Source organism: Sycon ciliatum, chromosome 12 (assembly GCF_964019385.1).
Source record: "Sycon ciliatum chromosome 12, ocSycCili1.1, whole genome shotgun sequence".
NCBI classification, from domain to species: domain Eukaryota; kingdom Metazoa; phylum Porifera; class Calcarea; order Leucosolenida; family Sycettidae; genus Sycon; species Sycon ciliatum.
Genome location: NC_088654.1, coordinates 11833168 through 11858511, shown reverse-complemented (window position 1 = coordinate 11858511; position 25344 = coordinate 11833168). Strand labels below are relative to the sequence as shown.

Sequence of the window (25344 nt, the reverse complement as noted above, 5' to 3'; positions counted from 1 at the left end):
ACTTACCAATAGCTGTTGAAAAACACACCATTCGTACAGTTAGGATGAATAGTTGGTCAGGAATCAGATCATTTCGTTCAGTGGCCTGTACACATCCTCGTTGTCCAATTTCGTGTTTCCTCCCTCTGCACGCAGATTTTGTGACAAACTGTAACAACACCGCTGGAAGTCAATCCACCTGGTTTGCAGTATTTAGTACACACCCCTACCCCGGGCAGTTCAATACGATCAGTCCTGAATCAGCCGTTGATACGTGCCAAAGATATGGGTTTGATGTGATGGACTATGACCAGTACAAGAACCCGGATTCCGGCGTGGAATCCTGCGTTTCCGGCCTCCTGGACAAGTTGTTTAGCGTAAGGAGGGATCTAGTGTCACCAGTGTATTGGGCCCGGCGATCTGGGAATGTGTTGATGCGTCAGGATTACTCACAAGAAAGCAGTGGCGTAGCCTACACTGGAGACATTCCTCCCACTATAATCTGCTCAGGTAGGCCTTTGAATAATCAGTGCTTGCATTTCATGTCCAGTGAACACTCGTTTCATACACCCTCCCTTCTCAAAGTGTTCCACTCTCAGTCAGAACCAACTAGCCATGTATTTTTTTCACTCTTTTTCTCTCCATATCGTAAGCTAAACAGGGAAGCCAGATACATTTGGTGGAAAGTAGAGTGGAGAAATCAGCTCGGATGCCGGTGGAGTTTGGGACAAATTTGCATCAATTGTTGTGTCGACTTGTTTTATCAATTTGGAGCATGCATCCGTTTGCATAACAGACAGTACCCGGTTTAGTTTCAGTTTTCCCTGGTAACTCCAACTACAGTATGTAACATTTTAACCTGAAACATGGCACACAGGTTGTTGTTTTTAACGAGAACAAAATGCATAGGAAATGTTACTCGTTTTGCGGGAACTGTGCCAACAAGCTAAATGAGACGATAGGCATTTCTCGAAATCCTTATATTGCTTTTAGTCGATTGTAATAAACAAAACCAGTTGTAGCGACATTTCATGAAGGTTTTACTGAGATCTCACAAACACATTCTAGAGAAAGTGGTTTTGGACACAGAATTTGTTCGTGACATCTCAATAAAACCTTCGTGAAATGACGCGTCAGCTGGTTCTGTTTATTTGCAATCCCCACCTCACCGCCTTTCCAAATACAGTGAAACCTGTCTAAGACGACCGCTCATGGGACCTTCGAAACACGGTCTCTGTTACCAGGTGGTCTCCTTATCCAGGGTCATTTGACTGGAAATAGCATCCCTTGGTCCTGGTTGCAGTGGTCTTCTAGGACAGGTGGTCGCCTTCACAGATTTTACTGTATCCCTGTATTGCAAATTCTACTTTCTATTTTCTTCTCTCGCAATGCAGGCGTTTGGACAACAGTGAAGCACCACGACAAGTATTACCTATCAACACTCAATAACGGACAGTGGGTGCAGTACGACGTGGCAAGCAGGGCCTGCGCTTTCCACAGCCAGCGTCTCATGTCCGAGAGTGATATGCCTGAGTCAGTATTGACAAGCCTTCAACTTCGGCCCGGTGCATATTTCCTTGACGGCGGCAAGAAGATCATAGCACAAAACTACCAGGGAAGATCAAACAGAGTGATTATGCAGATTTTCAATCTCTACTCTGGTACCAAAAAACAGATATTATGCATTCGTAAGTTGGACAACTTGATTATCGACTTCAAAATCTCACTGCTTCCTGGAAAACTATAGATATCGGTAATCATAATCTACTTCTTGATTTTCACAAGGTCCAGTGCCGTCATGACGTCACTACATAACATTAGAGACCCTAACACCAGCAAACTCTATCACACCTACATGTATCGTCAGGCCTTGTTTAAAAGCCGCACTTTAATACAAGCCGCCCTCGAACACAAGCCGCACTTTTGGAAGCGTACAATCGCACATAAGCCGCCTTGAAATAGTAGCAGCGGCTTCAAAATACAACACTATGCTCACTCCCAGTCCTAGTTTAGTAGATTGTAAGCCCGTCTGCTATAGAAGCCTGCGGAATTTCCCCCAAAAAGTCGTATAAGCCGTGGCGTTTATACAAAGAGTAGATACGCTCTTTAACCTTGAAATACGTGTAAACTTTGGATGCCCTCTATGTGGAGGTTTTTTATTTTATGAATGTGCAGTCTGCTGACATTGTGTAGTGTTCAAGTTTTACTTTCGCAGCCTGTGTTAACTTAACTGTTAAGTGACCAGTAGAGTAGTAAAAAGGCGCTCCCTGACAGAAAACCACTCGGCGTTTGTGGTCACAACCAGGAGCTTAGCAGTTATCCGGAATACAGACTATTGAGAGGTTATTTACTCTTGCGTTTACATGTTGTTGTTGTTGTTGTTGTTGTTGTTGTTGTTGTTGACCGAATGTTTCTCCTCTACTCTCCCTACAGAGATCTGCGATCATGGGCAACTTGTGAAGGGGCGCTGCATCTGCCAAAAAGGGTACATTGGCGAAACGTGTGAAAAAGACATCACACCAGGTAAGACCTGAAAATAGGCTACGCAGACTGAAAATGCCCCATTTTAGATTGCGAATACTGGCAGTAATGGATGAGATCGAGTGGAATGATGACCAGCAAAGCTATGATTGCACACACATTGCAACGCACCTGCCAACACCCAAATGATCTAACAGGGAGCTTGTTATATACAGCAGCAAGGCTCCATTCCCCTGTTGATCTCCAGTACCATGGCTGTCAGAGCAGAACAATAAACAGAAAAGGACCTATGTGGTACGAGTTATGACTAACAATCCACGAACTTAAGGTAACGAGATATTATACAGTCAGATAGTGCGACAATAAGGCACAAAATTGACAGGGATATTGAGACATTAGACACCCTTAGCAAACAACGGTAACGCTATTTTTACGGTACTCGTACCTTGATCACCCAAATAGCGTTGAAGCTGCAGCGTATAAACGTTATGGGGGCTGATTTATCGTTGTGACCAACGGTACGTGTTTTGGCCAAATATTGCATAGTCCGTACGCATTTCACCTTGTATCGCGTATATGGTGACAAAAATGGTTGTACCGCGCGAAATCAAAGCTATTCTCGTGGCAACAGCGTACTAAAAATAGCGTGCATCTTGCTAAAGGTCGAACCCAAATCACGGTATTTTCCCACTTACGATAATACCGTTACAACACAACGTTTTTTGCTAAGGGTGTCTATTAGTAATTTGGTACTGGAAGCATCCCTCGTTTTTATCTCCCTGACTCGAATTTTACCAGCACGAGATTCAGCCATCCTCAAATTGTTGTACGACTGCGTCTTGCATGGATGTCTGGGGTGATTACTACAATGGTGGTCATCAGGGAGTACTAAGGCTGCGTTCACTCGGACACGAAACGGAATGGAACGAAACCAAAACACGCTGCCCTCGACAACCATTTACACGAGAACGGCAAATCGTTTTGAACCGTTTCCACGGAAACGTAAACTTGAACGGGGACACGCTAGTTGGAGCTGGCTAGCTCATGAACGCTATTTCTGCACGTGGCTAGAATATTTCTCGTACGATATATTCCCATCGCGCATAATGGTTGCCATGACCGTGCTCTGTTTCCAATCGTTTTTACTGCTCACACAAGCGCGAAAATATTTTGAAAACATTTCAAAGCACTTCCAAGTGCGTTTTCATTTCATTCCGTTTTGGGGTGCGTTTTCGTGCGTTGTCCTGTAAACGATAGTAGTAAACGAAACGATTTCGTTCCGTTTCGGTCGTACTTCGTTGTCGTATAAACGCAGCCTAAAACATCGTTTTTAGCACTGCCTGGTGGTCACTGGTCATGGTCGGTTCTTCACCCATGTAGGCCTGGATTGCGGAGTGCTACGATTCCAGTACAAATCACAACGCTCCCAACAACCGTTGCCACCGAAAAAAGTTTAAAAACTGGAGCTCTTCTTGTTTGGACTATTGCTGCCCCCCCCCCTCTTTGGGTATCGGGTTTTGGTAGTTCGACGGGTAGCACGGATGCCCTATCGGAGTACTGTTTCCATGGTAACAGCACAATGCACCCCTTCCCTTTATTCACACTGAGTAGACATGTGGCGAATTACGTGAGTTTGTACACGTGCACTGTATGTGATGGCATCTGCGACCTCAGGTTTCCGGGTACTATTCTGTACCCGTCTACCCGAGGTCCCCCGCGGGTAGCACGGGTACCCCGACTACCCATACGCACCACTACACTTCACGTATTCTTTTCATTCTCTCCCATCTACATGTATATGCAACTATGGGCATGTTCGATTGGTAAGGATCGGGATCCAGATCTCAGATCCCTCGGATCCTTCAGATTCAACTGAACACTTTATTTTGGACCTTGACTGTTGCCATGCCTTTGTTGTTGATAATGGCGCTCACAAGGCACCCTAAAGGGTGAACGTCGTACTCATCGCGTGCGTCGTACAAAAAGTCAACAAGCTCTATCTCCATCCACGTGTGCGTACCACAATGTGTACAAAAATGATTTTTACCCGCCATATACGCACAAAGGTCACATTTGGATCCGTTGGATCCGATCAACCCTGCTCCCCGAGGAGGGTTGACCGGATCCAAATCCGAAGGATCCGGATCCGGATTCGACCAATCGAAAGGGTGCGAATCCAGTGGATCCGGTGGATCGGGATCCCGATCCTACCAATCGAACATGCCCTATGCGTCATCCATGTTTTATTTGCTAATATGAAGACACATTTGAAATAAGCAAAAATTGCAAATGACAAACTGCGCGATCTTCTCCGAACGCCATGCAAAGTGCCAGCCCCTGCCCTGCCCACGAATTGAAGTACTGGTTAATCATGTATCAATCAGGGTTTTACATTCTAGAGTAGAGTGCAAGACATTTTACCGGACTGCAACCTTTTCTGTCCTTTTTTTCTTTTTTCGAATGTTTTCTTGCAGAACTCATCTCATTTTGTGCAAGAACTGAGGAGAGCCCGAAGTTAAGGTTTCCGCTGATGGGCTCAGCTGCTACCCTTAATCGACAAGTGAGTTCCCTTGAAGGTGCCCAACACCTGTGTCGTCAGAGGGGATTTGGAGTGCTTGATTTCGGGGACATCGGCATTGGCACGGAAAAAGAGATCAGTTGCAAGCAACGTCCTTTCCAAATTATCCAGGGTCAACTTAATCTTAACGCTCAGCGAGAAACGACATCTTCCATCAGTTTCTGGTCAGCCTATGTCCGAAAGATCTACGCCATGGCTGCTTTCCAGAGTCCCGTTCTGAGGACCTATGAATCTGGCCACGAATATTCCGTGGCTTGTGAAGGTAAGGTTCTGTCGCATGACATCACGCGATCAAATTTGGTATAGCAGTGTGCCCATCGGCTTGGAGAATGCCTACCCATCTTGTTGTCGGGGCGTTGCTGTCAGGGTGGTGTATATTGATAATTGTCAGTCAATGTATTTTGCAAATGCCCGTTCTCATGCACACTACATGGAATGGTCAGAGACAGAGAGCGGCAGGACGTAGCGCAGTTTTTTTTTTTTTTTTTTTACTAGAGCCACGTAAACCCGTCATGTGTGAGCCATGAATAAGGGGAGTGGTGGCGTGATCTGGGATGCTCTGCCGACCTTGGTTCTCAGTTAGCCCAAACCAAGCTGAGTGAGGTCTAATAGTAGATTTCGTACTGATGGGGATCCTGTGTGAATGTACTACATTGCTCAAAATAATGATGTCATTCAGAAATGTCCCCCTGACAGCTTCCGTTTTGTTTTCGCACTGCAGGTTTTGTGTGTTTCATGAACTCTTATGTGCATGCGGTGACTGACAAACCCAGACAACATGACTGTCTTGATCCGACCATACAACGGATATGTATACATTTATCTTACTTTCTGTCTAGGACACTGGAAGCGGAAAACCGTACAATCTGGCACCTTCTCGCTCGCCACGTTGGGTAAGCAAGCGCCAGTCTCCTACGAGTTTGCAGGCGACGCCTGCGCATACATCAACCACACCCTTCTGACCCCGCAGGAGTTTGCCGCCGCTTTCGAGTACGACGCAACCCTCCGAGCAGACCTCGATGATCTCCTGGTGCCTGGTGTTGGTCCAGACTATATCCTCGCCGGAGGGCGGGTCAAAGCTCATTATATCAAGTTGGGTGGACCATCGTATGTGGTGTTTCTGGCCACCGATGGAGCAGAAGGGTATGCGGTCCTTTGTGGAAGTAAGTAATATACTTATAAGGTTTGTTTGTTTGTTTTTCACTAAAACAAACTTGTGGTCCATGACAAATTGGCACACAAAGCGCGAGAGAGGGGTGATAGCCACTGAACCACGGCACGAAAAGAAAAGAAAGAATGGAAACGTGGCAATGCGTGCGCGTTCTTGATTGCTTAATTTCCCCGTAAGAATAATAATAATATTCTTCGAGGAGGACAATTTTAATAACGCAATATGAAGGACGAGCTGACGTGACATTGGATTACTTTATTACACAATGCCAATCCATGGAGACGATGATAAAACAATCTAAAAAGTAAAGGGAAATTCCATGAACTTGTTGTATGGCCATGTCTGCATCTATTATATTCTTTATTGCATTAATAAAATTGCTTTCTCCTCGCTGACTCTTTAAAATACATGTAAGGCCAAACTAAAGAAGGTGTGTGGTTCGACTAACATGGACATTTTTTTTACGGGCGGGCGGGCGGATTTTTTTTTTTTTTAATATATTTTTTAGTACATGTAAATACACTGTATACGCGTATCGAGTAGACTCTACTACCAGCACAAGGCAGCAGTCGTACCACTCACTGCACTGCACTGCAGTACAACTACAAGTCAAGTCCAAAAGGAGCCGCCTGCGTCCGCAGACTCACGCCGCACAGCACGTAGACGTGGACGTGTTCAGTCCACGTACGTCAGTCACACGACAGCCCGCCGAAAAAAAGTTACGGTCGGGCTGAAATTGTACGGTCGGTCGGGTGAGTCGAACCACACACCTTCTTTAGTTTGGCCTAAGAAGAAAAAAGCTCAACTCGGGTGGTGAGCCAATTAAATTATGGTGAAAAGGAGAAGGACAACATGTTATGACTACAACTAAAACAATCTAAAAAGTAAAGGAAAATACATTTAAGAATAAAAACGCTCAACTCGGGTGGTGAGCCAATTAAATTATGGTGAAAAGGAGAAGGACACAATATTACGAGTTATGACTAACTGTCCACCAACGTAACCAGATCTTATGGCAGTCATCATCAGTTTTGTGCCATTTGGTCGCACTCGCTGACTGTATAAGATCTGGTTACGTTGGTGGACAGTTAGTCATAACTCGTACCATTTTGCCCTTCTCCTTTTCACCATGAAGAAAAAAGCGATCGAAAAATTGTTTTTCTTGCTGATACACACTTGCCACGCTCAGTGCTTACCAAGAGTTGATAACACCCAAGAGTGTGCAACTCCTGAGCAGTCCCTGTATGGAAGCCCGCTCGGCGGAATTCCTTCATTGTGTCATTTTTGGTGCAGTGCGATGAGTCGTGCCATGAATTCTTCTAAAACTTACTTCCTCAGGGTAAACTGCGATTCTGATGTGAGTCCCCAACACAAGAAGTAAAACATCCTAAAAAAATTTTTAGATGCCAATGCCTGCAATGGCGACTCTTCATCGCCTTTTGCTTTCGCCATACCATTGCAGTGCAGCCAGTCTCTTCAAAAACTATTTTTCCCCGGGCCCTCGGCATATTTCCGTCCTTTCCTCGAAGATAATTTCAAGTGATTGAGGGAATTGAGAATGCGTCGAAGGAGCGTTTCTCGGCTGAGTTTCACAGCTATCAGAATGGTTATCCTCGACTGCAATGCAATATTTTTTTCCCTCGCCAGTTGGCACAAGCTACACTTGCGGTCTTCATCCTCACTTCTTCCTGTGGTTGATGTTCAGGGATTCTCGGAGAAAAAGAGAAAGTATGACTTGTACGTCTGAAATGTCTTCAAAAAAGCTTCAAAATGTCGAGGATATAGCCTTGAGATAGGAGCGGTTCCGGGCATAATTTCCAAAAATCGCAAGGAACACAATTTACCTCGGATCACCAGTTGCGCATGACGTAATGTAGGAATTTCGCCGAGCGCTGGGTGATTGCCAGTTGCACACTCTTGGTGGTTAGGAACTCTTGTTCTTACTTGTACTTGTATACCCTTGTTTTCAGCACACTTTTTGTGAGAAATCACACCTCGATATTTTAGTGCTGTCATTGCATCTTCCTACCATACCTTGATTGCCATATTAGAGAGGTTCCGGGGTACGATTTTCCGTGCCAAAATCCGTGTGGGCGCTACGGATTTTTTCTAGGCGTGCTCCATACCTATTTTTCGACACGGAGAATCCGTGTGGACTGGCTTTCACACGAACCATGTTTCGTATGGAGATTTTGCGTCATCGGGTGCAGAAAGATTTTTCGCGTACAAATTTGGTACAAGAAACATGGATTTTTCGCGGGAAGTTTTGATTTCGGTACAAATTTTCAAAATATAAAGGCATAGCGCGGGAATGTGACGTGTTTGCGATCGTAACCTAGGCAATGACGGCAAACACATAAGTTCCGTACTCCGGAACATTTCACTGCTCGAAAACGACGTATAAAAAATCCGTAGCGCCTCTACGGATTTTGGCACGAAAAATCGTACTCCGGAACCTCCCTATTATTTCCTTTGTTCTTATTTTGTTCTTTAGTACAACGGTGATTCCTGAAGAGTGTGAAAACTCGTTCGAATTATCTTTTTTTCCATCGCTTTTTTCTTCTTACATGTATTTTTCTTTACCTTTTAGATTGTTTTCGTATTGTCTCCATTGCTTGACATTGTCTAATACAGTAATCCAATGTCACTTCAGCTCGTCCTCCTTATTGCGTTATTAAAATTTGAAAATACTTTAAAATAATGCAGAAACTAAATATTGAACACATCGGAAGCACTCCCAGTGCATTGCCCTAGTTAGTGCATTGGGATAGTTGAAGGGGAAGTGCATCGATTTCTCAAGTACGGTTCAGGGGAAAGACAATTTGATAATAACGATAATTATTATCGTTTCGAGTGGTACATTTTCTCTTACTTGCATACGATGAGCCAAACTCGCCAAATTGCCGATTGTATGATAGTACCGGTGGTAGTAGTAGTAGTATTTGGGAGAATTGCATTGTATTGAATTTATTTTTACTTCAGTGGCTCAACGGTACAATGTACCACTGCAAAGAGGCCCAAAAAACGATCATTTGGAGATAAAGGGAAAAAGAAGGAGCAAACCAAAAACTAGATGAAGTGAGAAAAAACAACAAAAGAATTAGTACTTCAGAAGTACTACGTAGTGGTTTGAAACTGAGATCCTTCTTTCTTTTTTAAAGAACCGCACAAACATGTGTGCTATGGCATTGTTGAGTCATCCAGTTATAACTACAATATAGCTTACTAATGCTACCATTGATGTGCTGCTGTTTTCTCAGGAGGCAACTTTGCATCTCTCAAGCCAGCTCATTGAGAATCTGGGATAAAGGGTGAGTAGTAGAGGTTGGTAGCACCGCCAGAATGATACTGGTAAGCATACAAACAATAAGAGGGCAGAGAAAGTGTTTTACAGGCTATTAAAGCGATCATCAGAAAACAGTAATTTCTCTGTCCTCGTATTGTTTGAACCAGCTCTGCCTCTCGGTATTGAGCACTCTCTTGGACAGCCTAGAACCTCTCTGTTTTAATGGTAAGCATAAATAGGTCATGATGGTTTTGTGACCTATGGACTGTAAACAATGCATACAACAAGAAAACGACGGGCAGAAAGAAAGACAATGCAGAAAGGAAAATATCGACGAAGAGAGTGGATGAGGATATGGTAGTTCACTTGCGTGGGCCTCCTTGGTTCTTCATAGCAGACGATCTCCGAAGGCGTATACACTCCGCCAGCGATGTAGACGTGGACGTTTTCCGCTGCCACCTGTGTTAGCTTCCGGCTAAATGAAGTCCCCTCACACCAGAACACAGGGGTTTTGGTATTGAGTATGGAAAGTATTTCGACAAGAGTGTAGACAAGAATGAAAAGGAGAGCAGGACAACGACAACTCAAGACAGCACTAGAGATCAACTGGAACATGCGTTCTTCTATACGAGGGCGGCTCTCATTGCCATGGGAACGAGCGGGAAATACGAATAGTGAGTATGTACAGGTCGTAGCATAAATAAACCTATTACAGTTTCATGTGAACTACAGTCCATTTCAAAACTATAGACGCGTAGGGTTTTTGAAATATTTCAAATTTGGCTGGAACTTTTTGAGAATAGTTTTCGGAATATTGCTCAGGACCGCTCCACAATTACTCTCATATAGCTTCTAAACGATTGGATAACAGACGCCCAATTTGGAAAAAATTATGCACAAAGTGATCACAGATTTTATGTGGTATAGATGCTGGCATAACGGTTTTTGCCTAGGTACGCGTCTATAGTTTTGAAATGGACTGTACATTACTCACTGAGAATGATCTGATGATCCATGTTTGGCCTCTTTAATGGGAAAACAAAAAATTCAATGTGCCATCATGAAGGATTTATCACAAAACACAAAGAGAAAAGAAGAAAAAATTATGCAAGAAAGTAATCAAGAGGGGTAAGCACTAAGTAGCAGCATTCGGCCTTGTCCAGAGTGTGGTGTGGTGGTTGATAAGAATCAAGAAAGTAATCATAATGAGGATCATAATTTTTCATAATTTTTAATATTATCAAAAAAAAAGGTGATAAGAATGAAAACCCAGTTCTCACTTGAAATGCAAGATCAATGTTATTAGAACTGGTCTACAACATTCATCCCCAGAATATGGATGGAAACTGTTCTGTAGACTAGTATCAAGGGTACATAACCCCCCAGAGTGTGCAACGCCTGATCCAGCTCTGCGTAGGGTCTTGGTCGAGCGTAATCGGATCGTTGCCTCATAATACCGTACACATCTGAGGGGAACCCGGGGAGTACTCTCTGATCAAAAACAACGGTGCCCTGCCTCGAGACCGGCCTTGCGCTGGTGTGGAGTGTACGCATGACATCAGAAGATCCGATTACACTTGACCAAGACCCTATGCAGCGTTGGATCAGACGTTGCACACTCTGGGGGGGGGGGGGGGGGGGGGGGTATGTACTCTTGCTAGTAAGTAGTATTGTCTAGTTGCCTTCTCTCACAACCGGCGCTCAGCGATTGCAAGCATTACTATAGAATGAGCTCATCACGGAGTTCATCACGTTTTCGAAAGTGAAGCTAAAATGACCGGCATCATCTGACCCATGTGAACTACGACTAAATTATGGACAGCCTGACCCATTTTGGCTTCTTGGCACCACGCGGCAAAATCCGCGCATTTTTGGAACAGTTTCATAGGTCTGATAATATTGTGTGCATTTTCCATGCGTATTCTGTGTTTTGTAGGTTGAGCAGGCAGGACGGAATGAGTATTTTCCGCAAGCACTGCTTTACGTCCTTCTTCGTGTAACCAGAGGACAATTGGACACTCTCTAAAACCTACGTTCTAAGAATGTGTCTTTATTTTGCTGTTTCTTTGATTTGAAACTCTGTTGAGCCATATGTCCATTTCCTTTCTTTGCTTTCTTTTCGTTCTCACAATAATAAATTAATAATTATTAGTATCATTGCGATAGTCGGTTGGCCGCCGAAGTCGAGCTATGACTTTTCGGGACAGTCTGTTTGCGTATCTTCAACTTTCCGTCCCTTAACCTGCCCTGAGCTCAGTTGTGGACTCCTGTCCATTCTAACCAATTAACCAATAAACTAACAACATACATGATACACCGGATGTTTATCCTTCGTTTGCTGCTCTTCCTTGGGGTTGCTGTGTCATGTGACTGTGTGTGTGTGTGTGTGTGTGTGTGTGTGTGTGTGTGTGTGTGTGTGGATATTGCAGTGCTGTGGCCTGTAGTGTGGTGTTGTGTGACGTCACGGCAACATCCGATAATCCACAGAGCAGGGCAACGACCGCACACAACACCTTGAACCTTGAACCTTGAACGCCCATTGCCGTAGCAATGATAGCGATGGCTTCCTCACGCTGAGGCTCTAAACTCGAAATCTGCAGTATTGCGCATGCCGCTTGAGGTCACCAGGACGACGGAACACTCTGTCACAGCGGTAGTTGGGGCACGGGATGTCTGGGGCTTCCTTCTTGACCCTCTGTCGACAACACTGAAACCAGGTGGATCTCTCCTGCGCTGTGTCATACCAGTCCGCTTCAGGTAAACCGATGACAGCAAAGTCCGAGGACACAACATCCCGCCAGCGCTTCTTGGGACCATGTTGCGGGCGTTTGCAGGGGGGTTCGGCGAACTGCCCTGCAAACGCCCGCAACATGGCACACAACACAGAAACATCGATACAGGAGCATGCATACGTACATCCATGTTGTTGCTGTTGTTGCTGCTGCTGCTGCTGCTGCTGCTGTTATTGTTGTTGTAGTTATTGTTTTTGTTTGTGTTGTATTATTGTAGTTTATTTTACGCGGGCTTGGATCCACAATCAATGATGCGCCTCATCAACCAGTATGTAGAATCATTCGAGTTATATGGCGCGGTTTCATACAATGTATTAGCGTTACAACGAACAGTGGAAAACGACTGTAGGAGGATCCTATCTCCCAGGCAGTTTGGCTTCCGCCGTCGACTTGGAACCAAGGAGTAGTACAATACTAGTAGGGAGGTTTAGTTCCCACGTAACGGAAACGCGGATGTGGGTGATCCACGTAAAGTGGATGAAGGGCACCCACGTTGCAATGTTGTGTTTAGTCACACGGAACAAACAGAAGCATGAAGTGAAAGGCCCAAACCTGGCAGGGCCGGAGGAAGGAGTTCGGGAGTGGTCTGGCCAACCTTTGAGGGGGGTCCGGGGGATCTCCCCCGGGGAGAAATATTTAAAATTTACGAGAAATAGAGCAAATTTGCGCATCTCTAAGGCTCCAGAAAATTATAGTAAAAGAACACAAACACAACTTTTTTTTATCCATATCAGCCATACAGTGCGGGTCACGGAGTCCTGAGCTACTTCGAAGCACATCACACGTCAACAGTCCAGTCGAGTCATGTACCTCTGGATTTTTTACACCGGTTTTACACGAATCACATGGACCATCCAGCTGGGAAAGTGGTCCGGCCATGGCCGGACCAGCCTGACCGGTTCCGCCGGCCCTGCCTGGTCAAAGACGAAGTTACCCGGGCCTAAGAAGCTCATCCAATATTTTGATTTCGTGCTTCGGAAACTTCTTCAGCTGAGCACCCTCACAGCTCGCACAATGCGCTCCATTCTGATTTTCACCCACGTTCTAGCGGAACGTGGGTGAGCCTCCATACACGGTATGTCGTGAATCAGAAAACGTCTGTACGTGGGTCACTGAGTATCACGTGGTACACACACGTAAAGTACCCACGGATTACGTGGGACTAAACCTCCCTCCACTATTGTACTACTCCCTGCTTGGAACTGCCGACCTCCTCAGTGTCCTCTATCCTGAGTGGTCCCACATAGTCGGTGGCAATGGAATCGCTCGACGTGTTGCAGTCGACATAGCTGGTGCTTTCGATACAGTTTCGCACACTGGCATACTGCATAAAGCTGAAATGTCCGGCATTGGCGGGTCAACTCTGTCTCCACTGATGAGGGTAGAGGGGACGGTTCGATACCGGAACGGCTTGATAGCCAAATTTGTATAGACCCAAACCGATCATCAGCGTGGATTGTTCACTCGAAATATGTCTGTGGAAGGAAACCGGCGTGTTGAAGTTTTCTCTGAGGCCAGAGTCAGTCGAACTAAGCCACTCCTTTGTATTGGCCTATTGCCTCCAAGTTGCCCAATTATTTGCTTAAAATCAAAGGTGGCTCCAAACCGGAGAAGTTTTAGAGTGCACGTCAAATTCTCTCTGAGTTCTAAGGTAATTGCTATCGCTCCACGACGGCCAGTACTACGAGTCGTACAGAGTAACGATAAGCCTTGTGAGTGCTCCCATTAGTTTTCATTGGATATGGTGCTTTATTGGCGAGAGACGAGCCGCTGTTTACCTGCGACAAGAAGTTGATTTTTCGAAAGACGTAAAACTCAAGTCGCAGTGCGAAGCAACACGTCAAAACTCACCTGCTTAGTATGGCGCTTCTGGTCTTCGCAGAGCCATGAAATTTCAGCTCGGAGTAAAACACATCGTAGTCTCACTGTGACATACGGTTTTCTAATCAAAATACCAAGAGAGAAAGTGAATATTGAGTCCGTTCCGGTTTGCGACATATCTCCTATTTGAAGCCGTCTCCTCTACGGGAGGAAGTGGCTATCTTGTCATCGAAGGCACTGATGGCCAATGCTCTGGAGTGTGCAGTGGCAGCGATCCTGCAGGCATGGTGGCAACTTCCTTCACCGCCGAGGTATCTGCAGCAGTAGCCGGTCTCTCTGCGGCAGGATATCTACTTACGGGTGGCCCCACCAACGCAGACGATCAACCCTCGCTGCCAGACCTCATCCTACGGACAGTCGACTGATTCTGTTGCCGGCGATCCGTACTGTATGAGCCCAGATACAATTATAGCAATAAAAACTGCTTTTAATATTATGGCAGTTTTCTAAAAAAAGTTATTGTGTTCTAGTCCATGGACTCCGTCTAAAAAGTAAGAAATTAACGAAATGTGATAGCCGAAAATTAAAATTTCACACAAAACCTCACAATAATCACACACACGATGAAAAGCGAGAAGACATTTTCCCCTCGTGGTCCTCTTTCCTATTCATGGATGTTGGCGCAGTACTCGTACAAGTCACCCGTGAAGTGTCAGACCAAGATGGACTCTTGGTCGGACTAAACAAGTGTTGAAAGCAGTATTTTTTTTAACTAAGATCCTCAAGTGTTGTGATTATTGTGAGGTTTTGTGTGAAATTTTAAAGACGGCGGAGTAATGGACTTATTGTGGTACAGTGTTGTTGCGCAGATGTCAATGGTCTCCCGTAGTGGCACGTTAGTAAATAAGCTCACCACGTCATACGAGCACATGAATCCGCTCGATTCAAAGCTTGCGTCCTTTAGCTTTTCTACAAACTCGAAAGTATCTTTGACGCAGTGGCTATTGTAGAGGTTGAGTACCGGTTGTAGCATGGCACATAGCCACTTGGATGTTTTAAATTGCGGTGACCCAGACATGCTGAGTATTGGTCGTAATGGAATGTTCTTCTTGTGAATTTTTGGGAGCCCGTACATTCGCGGTCGTGTTGATCCCGTCGGCGCCAGATGGTCGTACTCATAATCAGAAATTTGATGTGTTTTTGAAAGAGACAATAGGTATTTGCTAAGTTTAGTGTCGATGTTTTCTGTATGGTCATATACATCGCATGGTCCGAGTCTGCAGAATTTTGTCTTATCCTCTAGCAGTCCTTCCCCAGACGTGCAAAAAAAAGACCTCTCCCACTAATCCCGATATAACAGATTCTTGACTGATTTTTGCCGCGAAAGCGAAAAAATGTTCTCAAATTTGAGAACTGTCCTAAATTGGTTCTGAGAGATGGAAGCCGTTTTACATGGCCTACGTCGTTTTACTTTGCACCACCTCGTTTTATTTCACACCATGTATTCTTTACGGGACGCTCTTTCGGCAGATATATTTTTAGTGAAGTTTCGTAGAGGAGACGTATATCGAAAATGTTGTGAACGAAGCTGAAATTGGCATTTTTATGCACCTAATTTCAAGCCGGATTATCGCCAGAGCATGCAGCGTTTTCGGCCAGCACGGAGGCGGCAACATGTAGAGGTAAGCAATACCTATCACTTACAAGACAAATCTGATCTGTTCACGACCTCCAAATACCTAAAATTCAGAACTTGCTGTGCTTGCTTGGCCCTATGTACATGTATGTTACATAGAGGATCACACACATTTGGCAAGTAGATCTACAATGCACAACATTATAATACCGTCTTCTAAGCTGTAGTCTTCACTGGTTTGCAGTTTTGGATCTGTAGAGTAAAGCTTCATTCACACTTCGCTTTGCGTAAGGGAAACACGTCACAACGGCCGTTTGCGGCGAGAAAGTTGACTTGATCTTGAGTTGAGTTACTTGTTTGGTCCATCGCGCGACCTTCGCCTGTGCGCATTGCGTTCATGAAATGAAGTATGAATCAGTCTTGAATGTGCCAGTCCATTGCTCAGTTTTACCATGTTCTTGCCTAAGTCTGTTGTGAGTTATCTTGAATCCGTAGACATTTCGCCGTATTAGTACCATCCGTTCCATAAAAATGCTGGTTCTTGTAATGGCATGCACCATAAAATGACATCTGTTCTATGACTGTAATCATTTGCCCACCATATCTTCTACATTTAGTGAGATGTTGCCTAGGGCTGCTGCACTGTATGCATGCAGTTGTAGTTCCCACCGCCTTGATGCTGGCGGCATATTCAACATGACATGTATGCATTGTATGCACGCCTATGGATTCATCAGCGGCCGTTCTAAGCGGGATATATTCAGCGATATACCCCGCTCGGTTCACATGGGTCACTTCGAGAATAAGGAAACTTTAAGCCTAGTTCGCATTCGACGTAACGCTGACGGTATGGAATGTAAGGGCCTGTTGGGACGGCCGGGGCGAGCTGTAAAATCTTGTACGATTCGTAAGACATAACATGTAGTTTGACACGACATGCAGCAGCTATTGCGATTTTCAAGAAGTGACACGAAATTGGATTATACCATTCGTACTCTGTGTATACCGAGTCCCCCAATTGTCCCTCGTCCTAACGCACTCTCGAAAGTAATCGCGGTATACCCCTCATACTCATGGTATAATCCATACTTAATATATATAATCAGTATCATCTGCTGTTTGTTTTCCATTGCAGGTTAACGTCTCAATCAAGCATCGTCATCAAAACTTTGCACAGAAGAGTGTCAGCGGTGTCGGTCATCCTCTGGGATCCTCTTTCTGTTATTACTGAAGCTCAATTCCCAACACATGAACTGCTTTCCACGATGCGCAACATGCAACACCTGCGATGAGCTGCAACCGCGACAGATGATTCACAATCTGTTTTGCTTCTGCAACATCTAAGTGCAGGGCGTAGTACCCTCACGTGCACCCAGCCTAGTGAACTGCACTCCATTCGTGTACAACGCGCTTGGCAAGAGTTATGCTTTTGCCAACTTCTGGGACAGTGGCCCTACAACTGCTTGCGACAGTGCGCGTCTGCGCGACAGGCATTTTCTCGCCGCAAGTGTTACATCACAGAAAGTGATACATGTACATGTAATTGTGAATTGTAAATACTTTTCATCCAATTCAACTTTTAGTATGTGCTTCTCTTTGTTGAACAGCAATGGGTAGCCAACTCTTCTCCTATCCATTCATTCTCCTGCTCGTGTTTGTATGGTGGTTGTATACTGTATACCCATTGAATGATTAATGTAGTGCAGTATCAGGTTTTGTCTGGTGATATATTCACGTCCAAATATGTTCAATTTTCACTTGAGCACACAAGGGTTGGAAGCTTAGAAACACTATTCTAGTACATCTATTCTTAAGGGTGTTCTCCATTGATATTTTGATTGATCTCACCTGTTCAAGACGTCCATGTCGACTTTGAGGCCGACTTTCGCATCGATGTCGGCTATTTTATAGCACTTAGAAAAATCATCCCTTCCACCCGGGACGCATTCTATCGCGTTGTTTGCATTCTCCTGGCGGTAGGGCATTGCCAAACTGATTCCCGTTTGTCTCTTTCCCTCAAACCAGTTGATTACCTTTCATATGAAATAATTCAAGGGATGTGGAAGAAGCCTTCACTGCTCGACCAGGCCGATAACCCTGTTTCATACATACCCCAAAACTAGACAAATTCGAAATTTCAAGCTTGAGAACGTTTCCCGGCAAAAAAAACCCTCGAAATCTGTTATATCGGGATTGGTCGTTTGGGAAAGGACTATAGTAGGACCATCATCTTGGTTTGGTAGTCCTCCCTTGACATAATAACCGTTGCCCGACCCTTGTCCGGGCGGGAGATAATGATATCCGGATTTGTTCGGAGCTCCCTCATGACTTTGAGGTGCTCTCGTGTGAGTGAAAAAGACCGGGTGTCAGGAGAGGACTGCGCAAACCTGTGTGCCTCGGCAGCCAGAGACGCCCGGCAAGCCGCTGCTGTTTCGTCAGATTTTGCTGGTACCTTGGACAATTGCTGCTGGAGCAGCTCAAATTCCGCCAACATCTCCAATCGGTGGAGTTTAACCCTTTAGAGTTTCACACATACATGAACCGGTCGAAAACGACCGGTTCGACTGACGTACTTAGAACTATGCGGGATGCGTACTCGCTGGTGCTACGAAGCTGCCGCTATGGCCAAGTCTGCCTGACACCTCCGCGTTCCGCTTGAGTGCACACATGGCATGGGTTTACATTTGATTTTTTTTGTACTGGGCCACAGGAAGTGTTCGAAAGCTTCCGCCATGGCGCACAAGAATTTATCTGTTGACGAAGCGCTTGCCGCTGTGTTTTCTCATTCTGGATCCGCCGCGCACGATGAAGACTCTGATGGCGAGTCGTCAGGTGGCCTGCCATCAAGCGAAGAGTCAGAGCTAGACGATGCTCTCATCTACGACCATCCAGTTGAAGATTTGGTCTCTGACGGCAGCGCTGATGATGGCGAAGAAGAAGCTTCAGAAGAACCGCTTTCAGCTGGCTTGTCACGCTCCTCAGCTGACTCGAGTGACACATCAGCTGATTCCAGTGAAGAGGACGAGGCGCGCCCGCGACGCGAGAGCAGAGCTCCCACACGGCAGAGAGGACAAACTCGAGCTCCGCGTGCTCCTCGTGGCGGAGTTCGCGGAGTTCGCGCTGCAGGCGGCGGACGTGGAAGAGTTGTGCGCGGAGGTGCCGCAACCGCTCCTGTGCAGGGCGAAGACAATGTCGGCGACTGGGATAGTGATGATGAGTGTCCTGACCAGCCTGAGTTTCGTCCTGCCCGTGAACCTGGCTGCCATTTCTCAGCTGATTTTGCGCCTGTGAAGGAGTTGGATTTCTTTCAACTTTTTTTCACACTTGGCATCGTTCAAGCTATTGTGGAGTTTACTAATGATAATGCTGGTATCCACATCCTGGAAAAACCATCCTATCAAGATGACCATGGCGCTTGGAAGCCCACGGACACAGCGGAAATTTATGCTCTACTTGGCCTGACAATTTACATGGGTATTGCTCGACTGCCACATCTATCTCACTACTGGAGCACATCTACTCTCTTTCATGGGCTGTGGGCACGGCATATGATCCCGACCTTTATTCGCTACAAAGCTCTGCTGTGTTTCCTCCACATTGTCGACCCCACTACTGAGGATGCAGCTGACAAGCTACGGAAAGTCCGCTTGGTGAATGATCATTTCCAGCAGAAGTGCCGGGAACTTTTTCAGCCTTTCCAAAGTATTGCGATCGATGAACGGATGGTCAAGTCAAAAGCACGCTTCGCATTCAAGCAGTACATCTCAAACAAGCCTGTTCGCTTTGGTTTCAAAGTGTTTGCCCTTTGCGACAGTGCCCTGTACTATCTTTATAACTTCAAAATCTACACTGGCCGTGAACATGCCGGCCAAGTGGAGCATGGCTTGGCACATAATATTGTTACAGAACTCCTTCAACCTCTGTCCGGCCAGGGATATAAGTTATACACTGACAATTTCTACACTTCTCCTCACCTGTTCTCTGACCTCTTTGAAAATCACAAAACTGCTGCTGCTGGAACCTGTCAGGTCAATCGACGGGGCTTCCCTGCTGTCCTCAAAAATACGAAAACGTTTCAGCGTAGAGCTGAAAGAGGGAAAATGCGGTTTGTACGCGGTGGAGACCTCCTTCACCTACAATGGATGGACAAACGTCCGGTGACAGTCATATCCACTATGCACAGCACTGCTGACTATGTCAATGTTACAAGGAAGGTGAAAGAAAATAACATCTTGCGTGACCTGGAATTGAAGAAGCCAAAATTGATACATGACTACAATTTCGCTATGGGTGGAGTGGACCTGTTCGACCAGCACGTAGCGACGTACAGGGTGCTGCGGAAAACACGCAAGTACTGGAAGACTCTGTTTTTTGACTTTGTGGATGTAGCTGTGGTGAATTCATGGGTTCTCTTTCAGCAGTGGGTGGCTAAAAACCCAGGCGTCATCAAAATGCCGAAGGATTACAGTCAGCTTGACTATCGTCTTGCAGTTATCCGGCAGCTTGTGAACATCACTGACAAGACCAAGGTGCCCCTTCGAAAGCCTGGACCATCGACCAGCACGGCCAAGTCTCCGAAGAAGCACCATGGCATTGTCAGCACTGGTAAAAGGCGGGATTGCTCATACTGCCGAGATGCTGGAAGGAAAAGCGTGAAGAGTGTTTATGCCTGTTCCGTCTGCACAAATCGGAAAGGCAATCCGAAGCACTACTGCATCAAGAAGAAGCAGAATTGCTTCCAGGCCCACCTGGACGACCTGTAGATTGTGCAGAGTGCATCAGAGAGTAGAACAAACGGATTATCCCCATCAGGCTAACCAGTAGTTGACTGAGATGTTCAGAATACCGCATTTTTTGCTATCATCAAAATTCATTTGATTGGCATTCCATACATAATCGCTCTTTTTCAGTGCAGTTTTTTTTATCTGATGCAGTGTTCTTATAGCTTTCGGAAAAACAAAACTTGTATATACATGATATCAACAGGTAACGCGGTGTGTTATATCTCCCGTGCCATATGCATTCCGTATACTAAAAAGTCAAAACCTTAAAGGGTTAAGAGGAATGCCAAAATCTAGAAAAGAGATCCTGTCAGCTTTTCCATTATTTATTGCATTCCGCCCAAAATCAGCACACTTTTCGTAAATGAAAGAGTCAACACAAGCAAATGAATCAAAGGGAACTGGTCAACTCACCTGTCATTGAGTAATATTCCGCGAAAGGAGGTCTCAGCAGCGCCGAAACGAAATAAGCCAGGCCAGGAGACGAAATATACGAAACTGCTCATACAAGAAGCAGTTCCAAAGAAGGAAGTTCCTCGCGCATGCACATCCGAACACGGACTGCACTGCATGCAACCAAGAGTACATAACCCCCCGGGTTATGTACTCTTGATGCAACACAATGTCTGCCGGCTGCCGTGCACGTGCACAGCACGCGGCTACCACCAGACCACCGAGCACCTTACTTTTTTTGAGTGGCATGCAGTGTTTTGTACGAGTCGTAGTTTTTGGAGCTCTGCGTCGTGAAGTTTTTTGTACCTCTGCGGGCGACTCTATCGCACAATGCTTTGACGGAATGGCGGACAGCATAGAGGGACCACCAGGGGGTCGTCATCTGGAAACCAAGGGCCAATGTTGCCGGTGCAACGGCAATAGGGAGGTTCTGCTATACGTGAAACGTAGAGAAATCACGTAGAGAGCAGGTGTCTGGGTTAGAGTCTACGGCTTCGCGTGTTTTGGCTTCAGATTTCTACGCGGAGATGGGGTTCTCTACGCTGTGGCACACGCAGAGAAAATGCGTACGGATTTGCTGGGTATCGATCAACTGCATGCAGAAAACTGCCAAATATGGAAGGGGAAATTCCCATTACACATTCCACGTGACTTCTCTAGGTGAAACATAGAGCAGAACAGCATTTCTTTACGTTACGGGAACGTGAAGAAAGTTCGCGTGATTCTTTGCGTCGCGTTCCCAAAACGTAGAGCAGAACCTCCCTAGTGGCACCTGCTACAAATGCAAATGTGCTAAAGAGAATCGTAAGTGCACGAGCTGCGCGCCAGGACGGAAGTCGAACTGTAAGAACACCGTAACCGTACGAAAAGAGCCAGCCGTTTGTACCGTACCCAAGCCAGGGGCAGCTCCACCTGAGCAACTCGGATTTGCGTCGCCCAACCGAAGATCGACAACCAACACACACACCACTCAGAGAACGCTTGTGTCCGGTGCAACCACAGCGGATGACATAGCCTCCGCCGCACTCGCCGCTGCTATGTCGAATGTGTCAAGCTCTCAACAGCTAGCATGGAACTTACTGGAATCCGCGGAGTCTGCGGAGTCAACAAGCACCAGTTCAGAAGTGTCAACTTGCAAGCATGCTGACGATGTCAGACCTACACAGCGTGACATGACAATGAGGCCGACTACCACAGCTGAGACCCCAGAGTCACTCACGTCTGCTCTGCTTGCGGAGTGCCGACAAGAGACTGTTTCAAATTCTCAACAGCAGGCGTGGGACATATTACAAAAAAATTGTAGACCAACAGCATGACACTGACCCACGCGAAATCCACACACATGCCCAAGCTGCAGAGTGTCGCGACCCGGGTGCTGCCCATGCGGGTAGTAGTAGTAGTAGTAGTAGTAGTAGTAGTAGTAGTAGTAGTAGTAGTAGTAGTAGTAGTAGTAGTAGTAGTAGTAGTAGTAGTAGTAGTAGTAGTAGTAGTTTCATTTCTGGCGGTGTTCAAGCAGTTCTGGTTTGGATGTCTTTCTTTCCTTTTCCTTCCCCTTTTTCATGTATAAACATTGCTGTTGCCATTAATATTTGTTATCTTTCTATTTTGTTACAATTTTGCTGTTCGCCTTTTGAATTCATTGCCCTCCTTGCATTCACATCTTCATTGCTTTGTGCTTTCAATAAAAACACATTTCAGTAGTAGTAGTAGTAGTAGTAGTAGTAGTAGTAGTAGTAGCAGTAGCAGTAGCAGTAGCAGTAGCAGTAGCAGTAGCAGTAGCAGTAGCAGTAGCAGTAGCAGTAGCAGTAGCAGTAGCAGCAGCAGCAGCAGCAGGAGCAGCAGCAGCAGCAGCAGCAGCAGCAGGAGCAGCAGCAGCAGGAGCAGGAGCAGCAGCAGCAGCAGCAGCAGCAGCAGCAGGAGCAGCAGCAGCAGGAGCAGCAGCAGCAGGAGCAGCAGCAGCAGGAGCAGCAGCAGCAGGAGCAGCAGCAGCAGCAGCAGCAGCAGTAGTAGTTCTAGTTTTGCGGGCGGCCGAGCGGAGCAGGCGGCTAGAACACCGGCCGGCGGCACGAGCCAGCTTCGACTCGATGCGGATGAACCAGGTGCGGATTCGGCAGAAACGGGGCAAGTATTACTGGACAGTGCTAGAGCCGATCCAGATGACTCTCTCGCGGAAGCCGCACATCTGCTTGCAGGTCTAGATAGTAGTCAAGCAACACAGATTCATGCAACCTTGCCCTTGGACGAGACCCTCCATCAAGATGCAAACAGGCAGGACAACAATACGCTGCCACACCATTCGCCTGCAGCGACTGGTGCATTCACCCTGGGAACTATGGACAGCCAAACTACGGCAGCCACCATCAATGCCGCATATGAGGAGGCAGTACATTTCAGGCCAAATACCTTCAATGTGCCACATGGATCTTCTGGAAAGGCATTTGTAGCACAACTGAGTGTCTATCTGCAGGGCTTTGGAGATTCAGGACCCTTTGAGGGTCAAGCCCTCAGAATTGCCATGGTGTTCCAGCAACTACTCCTTCAGAAAACAAGACCACCATCACAGTCACTCGCAAAGTGTCTCCAAACCCGCTTGCACCAGTGGAATAACGGCGAGATAGATCAACTACGCCATGAATGTCGCACGATCCAACAGCTTCTTCAACGTCAGTCATCCACAACTGCTCAGTCCACAGACGCTCGGCACTTTGCCAACCTTGTGACGGGTGGAAAGTTAACCTCCGCCATCCACATGTCGCAGGAGGGTGGTCGTGGCGGTGTATTGGAACTGGACGACAGAGTGGGTGACAGCACTGTTCGTGACGTGCTCAAGAGCAAGCACCCTATCGGCCAGCCAGCAAACCCAGATGCACTGATTCCCGGGCAAGCGCCCATACCACCTCATCCTGTGCAGTTCGAAGCTCTTAATAGAGCCTCCATCCGACGTGCCGCACTACACACGCAGGGAGGTGCTGGCCCATCGGGAGTGAACGCGGACACGTGGCGCCATATGTGCACCGGCTTTTCCGATGCATCTGACCAGCTATGCGATGCTATGGCTCAATGTGCGCGCCGCCTCGCAACTACGTATGTCGATCCTACCGCACTGGAAGCTTACACGTCCTGCAGATTAATTCCTCTGGACAAGAGCCCAGGTGTCAGACCGATCGGCATTGGGGAGGTTCTCCGCCGAATCCTGGGCAAGGCCATCCTCTCTGTCATCCGCCCTGAAATCATGGAGGCTGCAGGAAGCCTTCAGTTATGTGCAGGCCAGGACGGAGGTATCGAAGCTGCCATCCATGCGATGGGGAGTGTGTTTGATGATCCGTCCACAGAGTGTCTTTTGCTTGCCGACGCATCCAATGCGTTCAATCGCCTGAACCGCGAAGTTTGCCTTAGGAATGTGCAGCACGCGTGTCCGTCTCTCGCCCATCTGGTTGTCAACACATACCGTCGGCCGGCAAAACTATTTGTTGGTGGTGAAACGATCCCATCGGAGGAAGGTACAACTCAAGGCGACCCTGTGGCAATGGCCATGTATGCTATTGGCATCGCCCCGCTGATGAAGTCTGTGGCAACTGAAGGTGCGGTACAGTCCTGGTATGCTGACGACGCTGGGTCGGGTGGCAAGCTGCTGCGGGTGCGCAAGTGGTGGGATCGGCTAGTCGGAAAGGGCCCCCAGTACGGATACTTTCCCAACCCGTCCAAATCCATCCTGGTTGTGAAACCTCAGTTCCTCGATGAGGCTGTCCGTATTTTCGACGGCACAGGTGTCACCATCCAACCCGATGGTGCAAGATACCTCGGCGCTGCAATCGGCACGCCAGCCTTTGTCACCAGCTACCTGCAGCAGAAGGTTGAGGAGTGGAGCACACAAGTTCACCGCCTTAGCCAGTATGCTATCACTGAGCCGCAAGCAGCCTACTCAGCGTATGTGTACGGCCTGCAGAGCAAATGGACTTTTCTCTGTAGGGCACAACCTGGTATGGCTGAGCACCTAGCTCCGCTTGATGCTGCTATCACCAACACCTTCATTCCTGCTCTCCTAGGTCGCCCCGTCAATGCTGAGGAGCGCACCCTGATAGCATTGCCATGTCGCTTTGGAGGCCTTGGCATACCTCATCCGTCGTCCCGGGCCGAACAGCACCAGTCCTCCCTTGACATCACTGCCTCCCTCACCTGCCGTGTTCTCGCCCAAGATCCAGTTCTTGGCACGGCCATCCATGATGTTCGCGCTGCCAAGAAGCGCGTGATGGCGACAGCCGGGGAGTCAATTCGCGCAGCAGCCCAGGCCTTCTCTTCCTCCGCCAGTTCAGAGCTGCAGCGAGTGATCGCTCTGGCTTCGGAACCGGGTGCCTCAAGCTGGCTC

General features: G+C 46.9%; 1 protein-coding gene across 1 annotated transcript; it reads left to right on the top strand.

Moving 5' to 3' along the window:
• The first annotated feature begins 212 nt into the window (after nt 1-212).
• Nucleotides 213-11772, top strand: LOC135828801 (uncharacterized). The gene is made up of 7 exons (XM_065341233.1): nt 213-489; nt 1374-1667; nt 2413-2502; nt 4935-5300; nt 5878-6201; nt 9470-9520; nt 11432-11772. The coding sequence occupies exons 1-6, from the start codon at nt 279-281 to the stop codon at nt 9502-9504; spliced, it is 1320 nt and encodes a 439-aa protein (XP_065197305.1). The 5' UTR covers nt 213-278; the 3' UTR covers nt 9505-9520; nt 11432-11772.
• Nucleotides 11773-25344: the final 13572 nt, after the last annotated feature.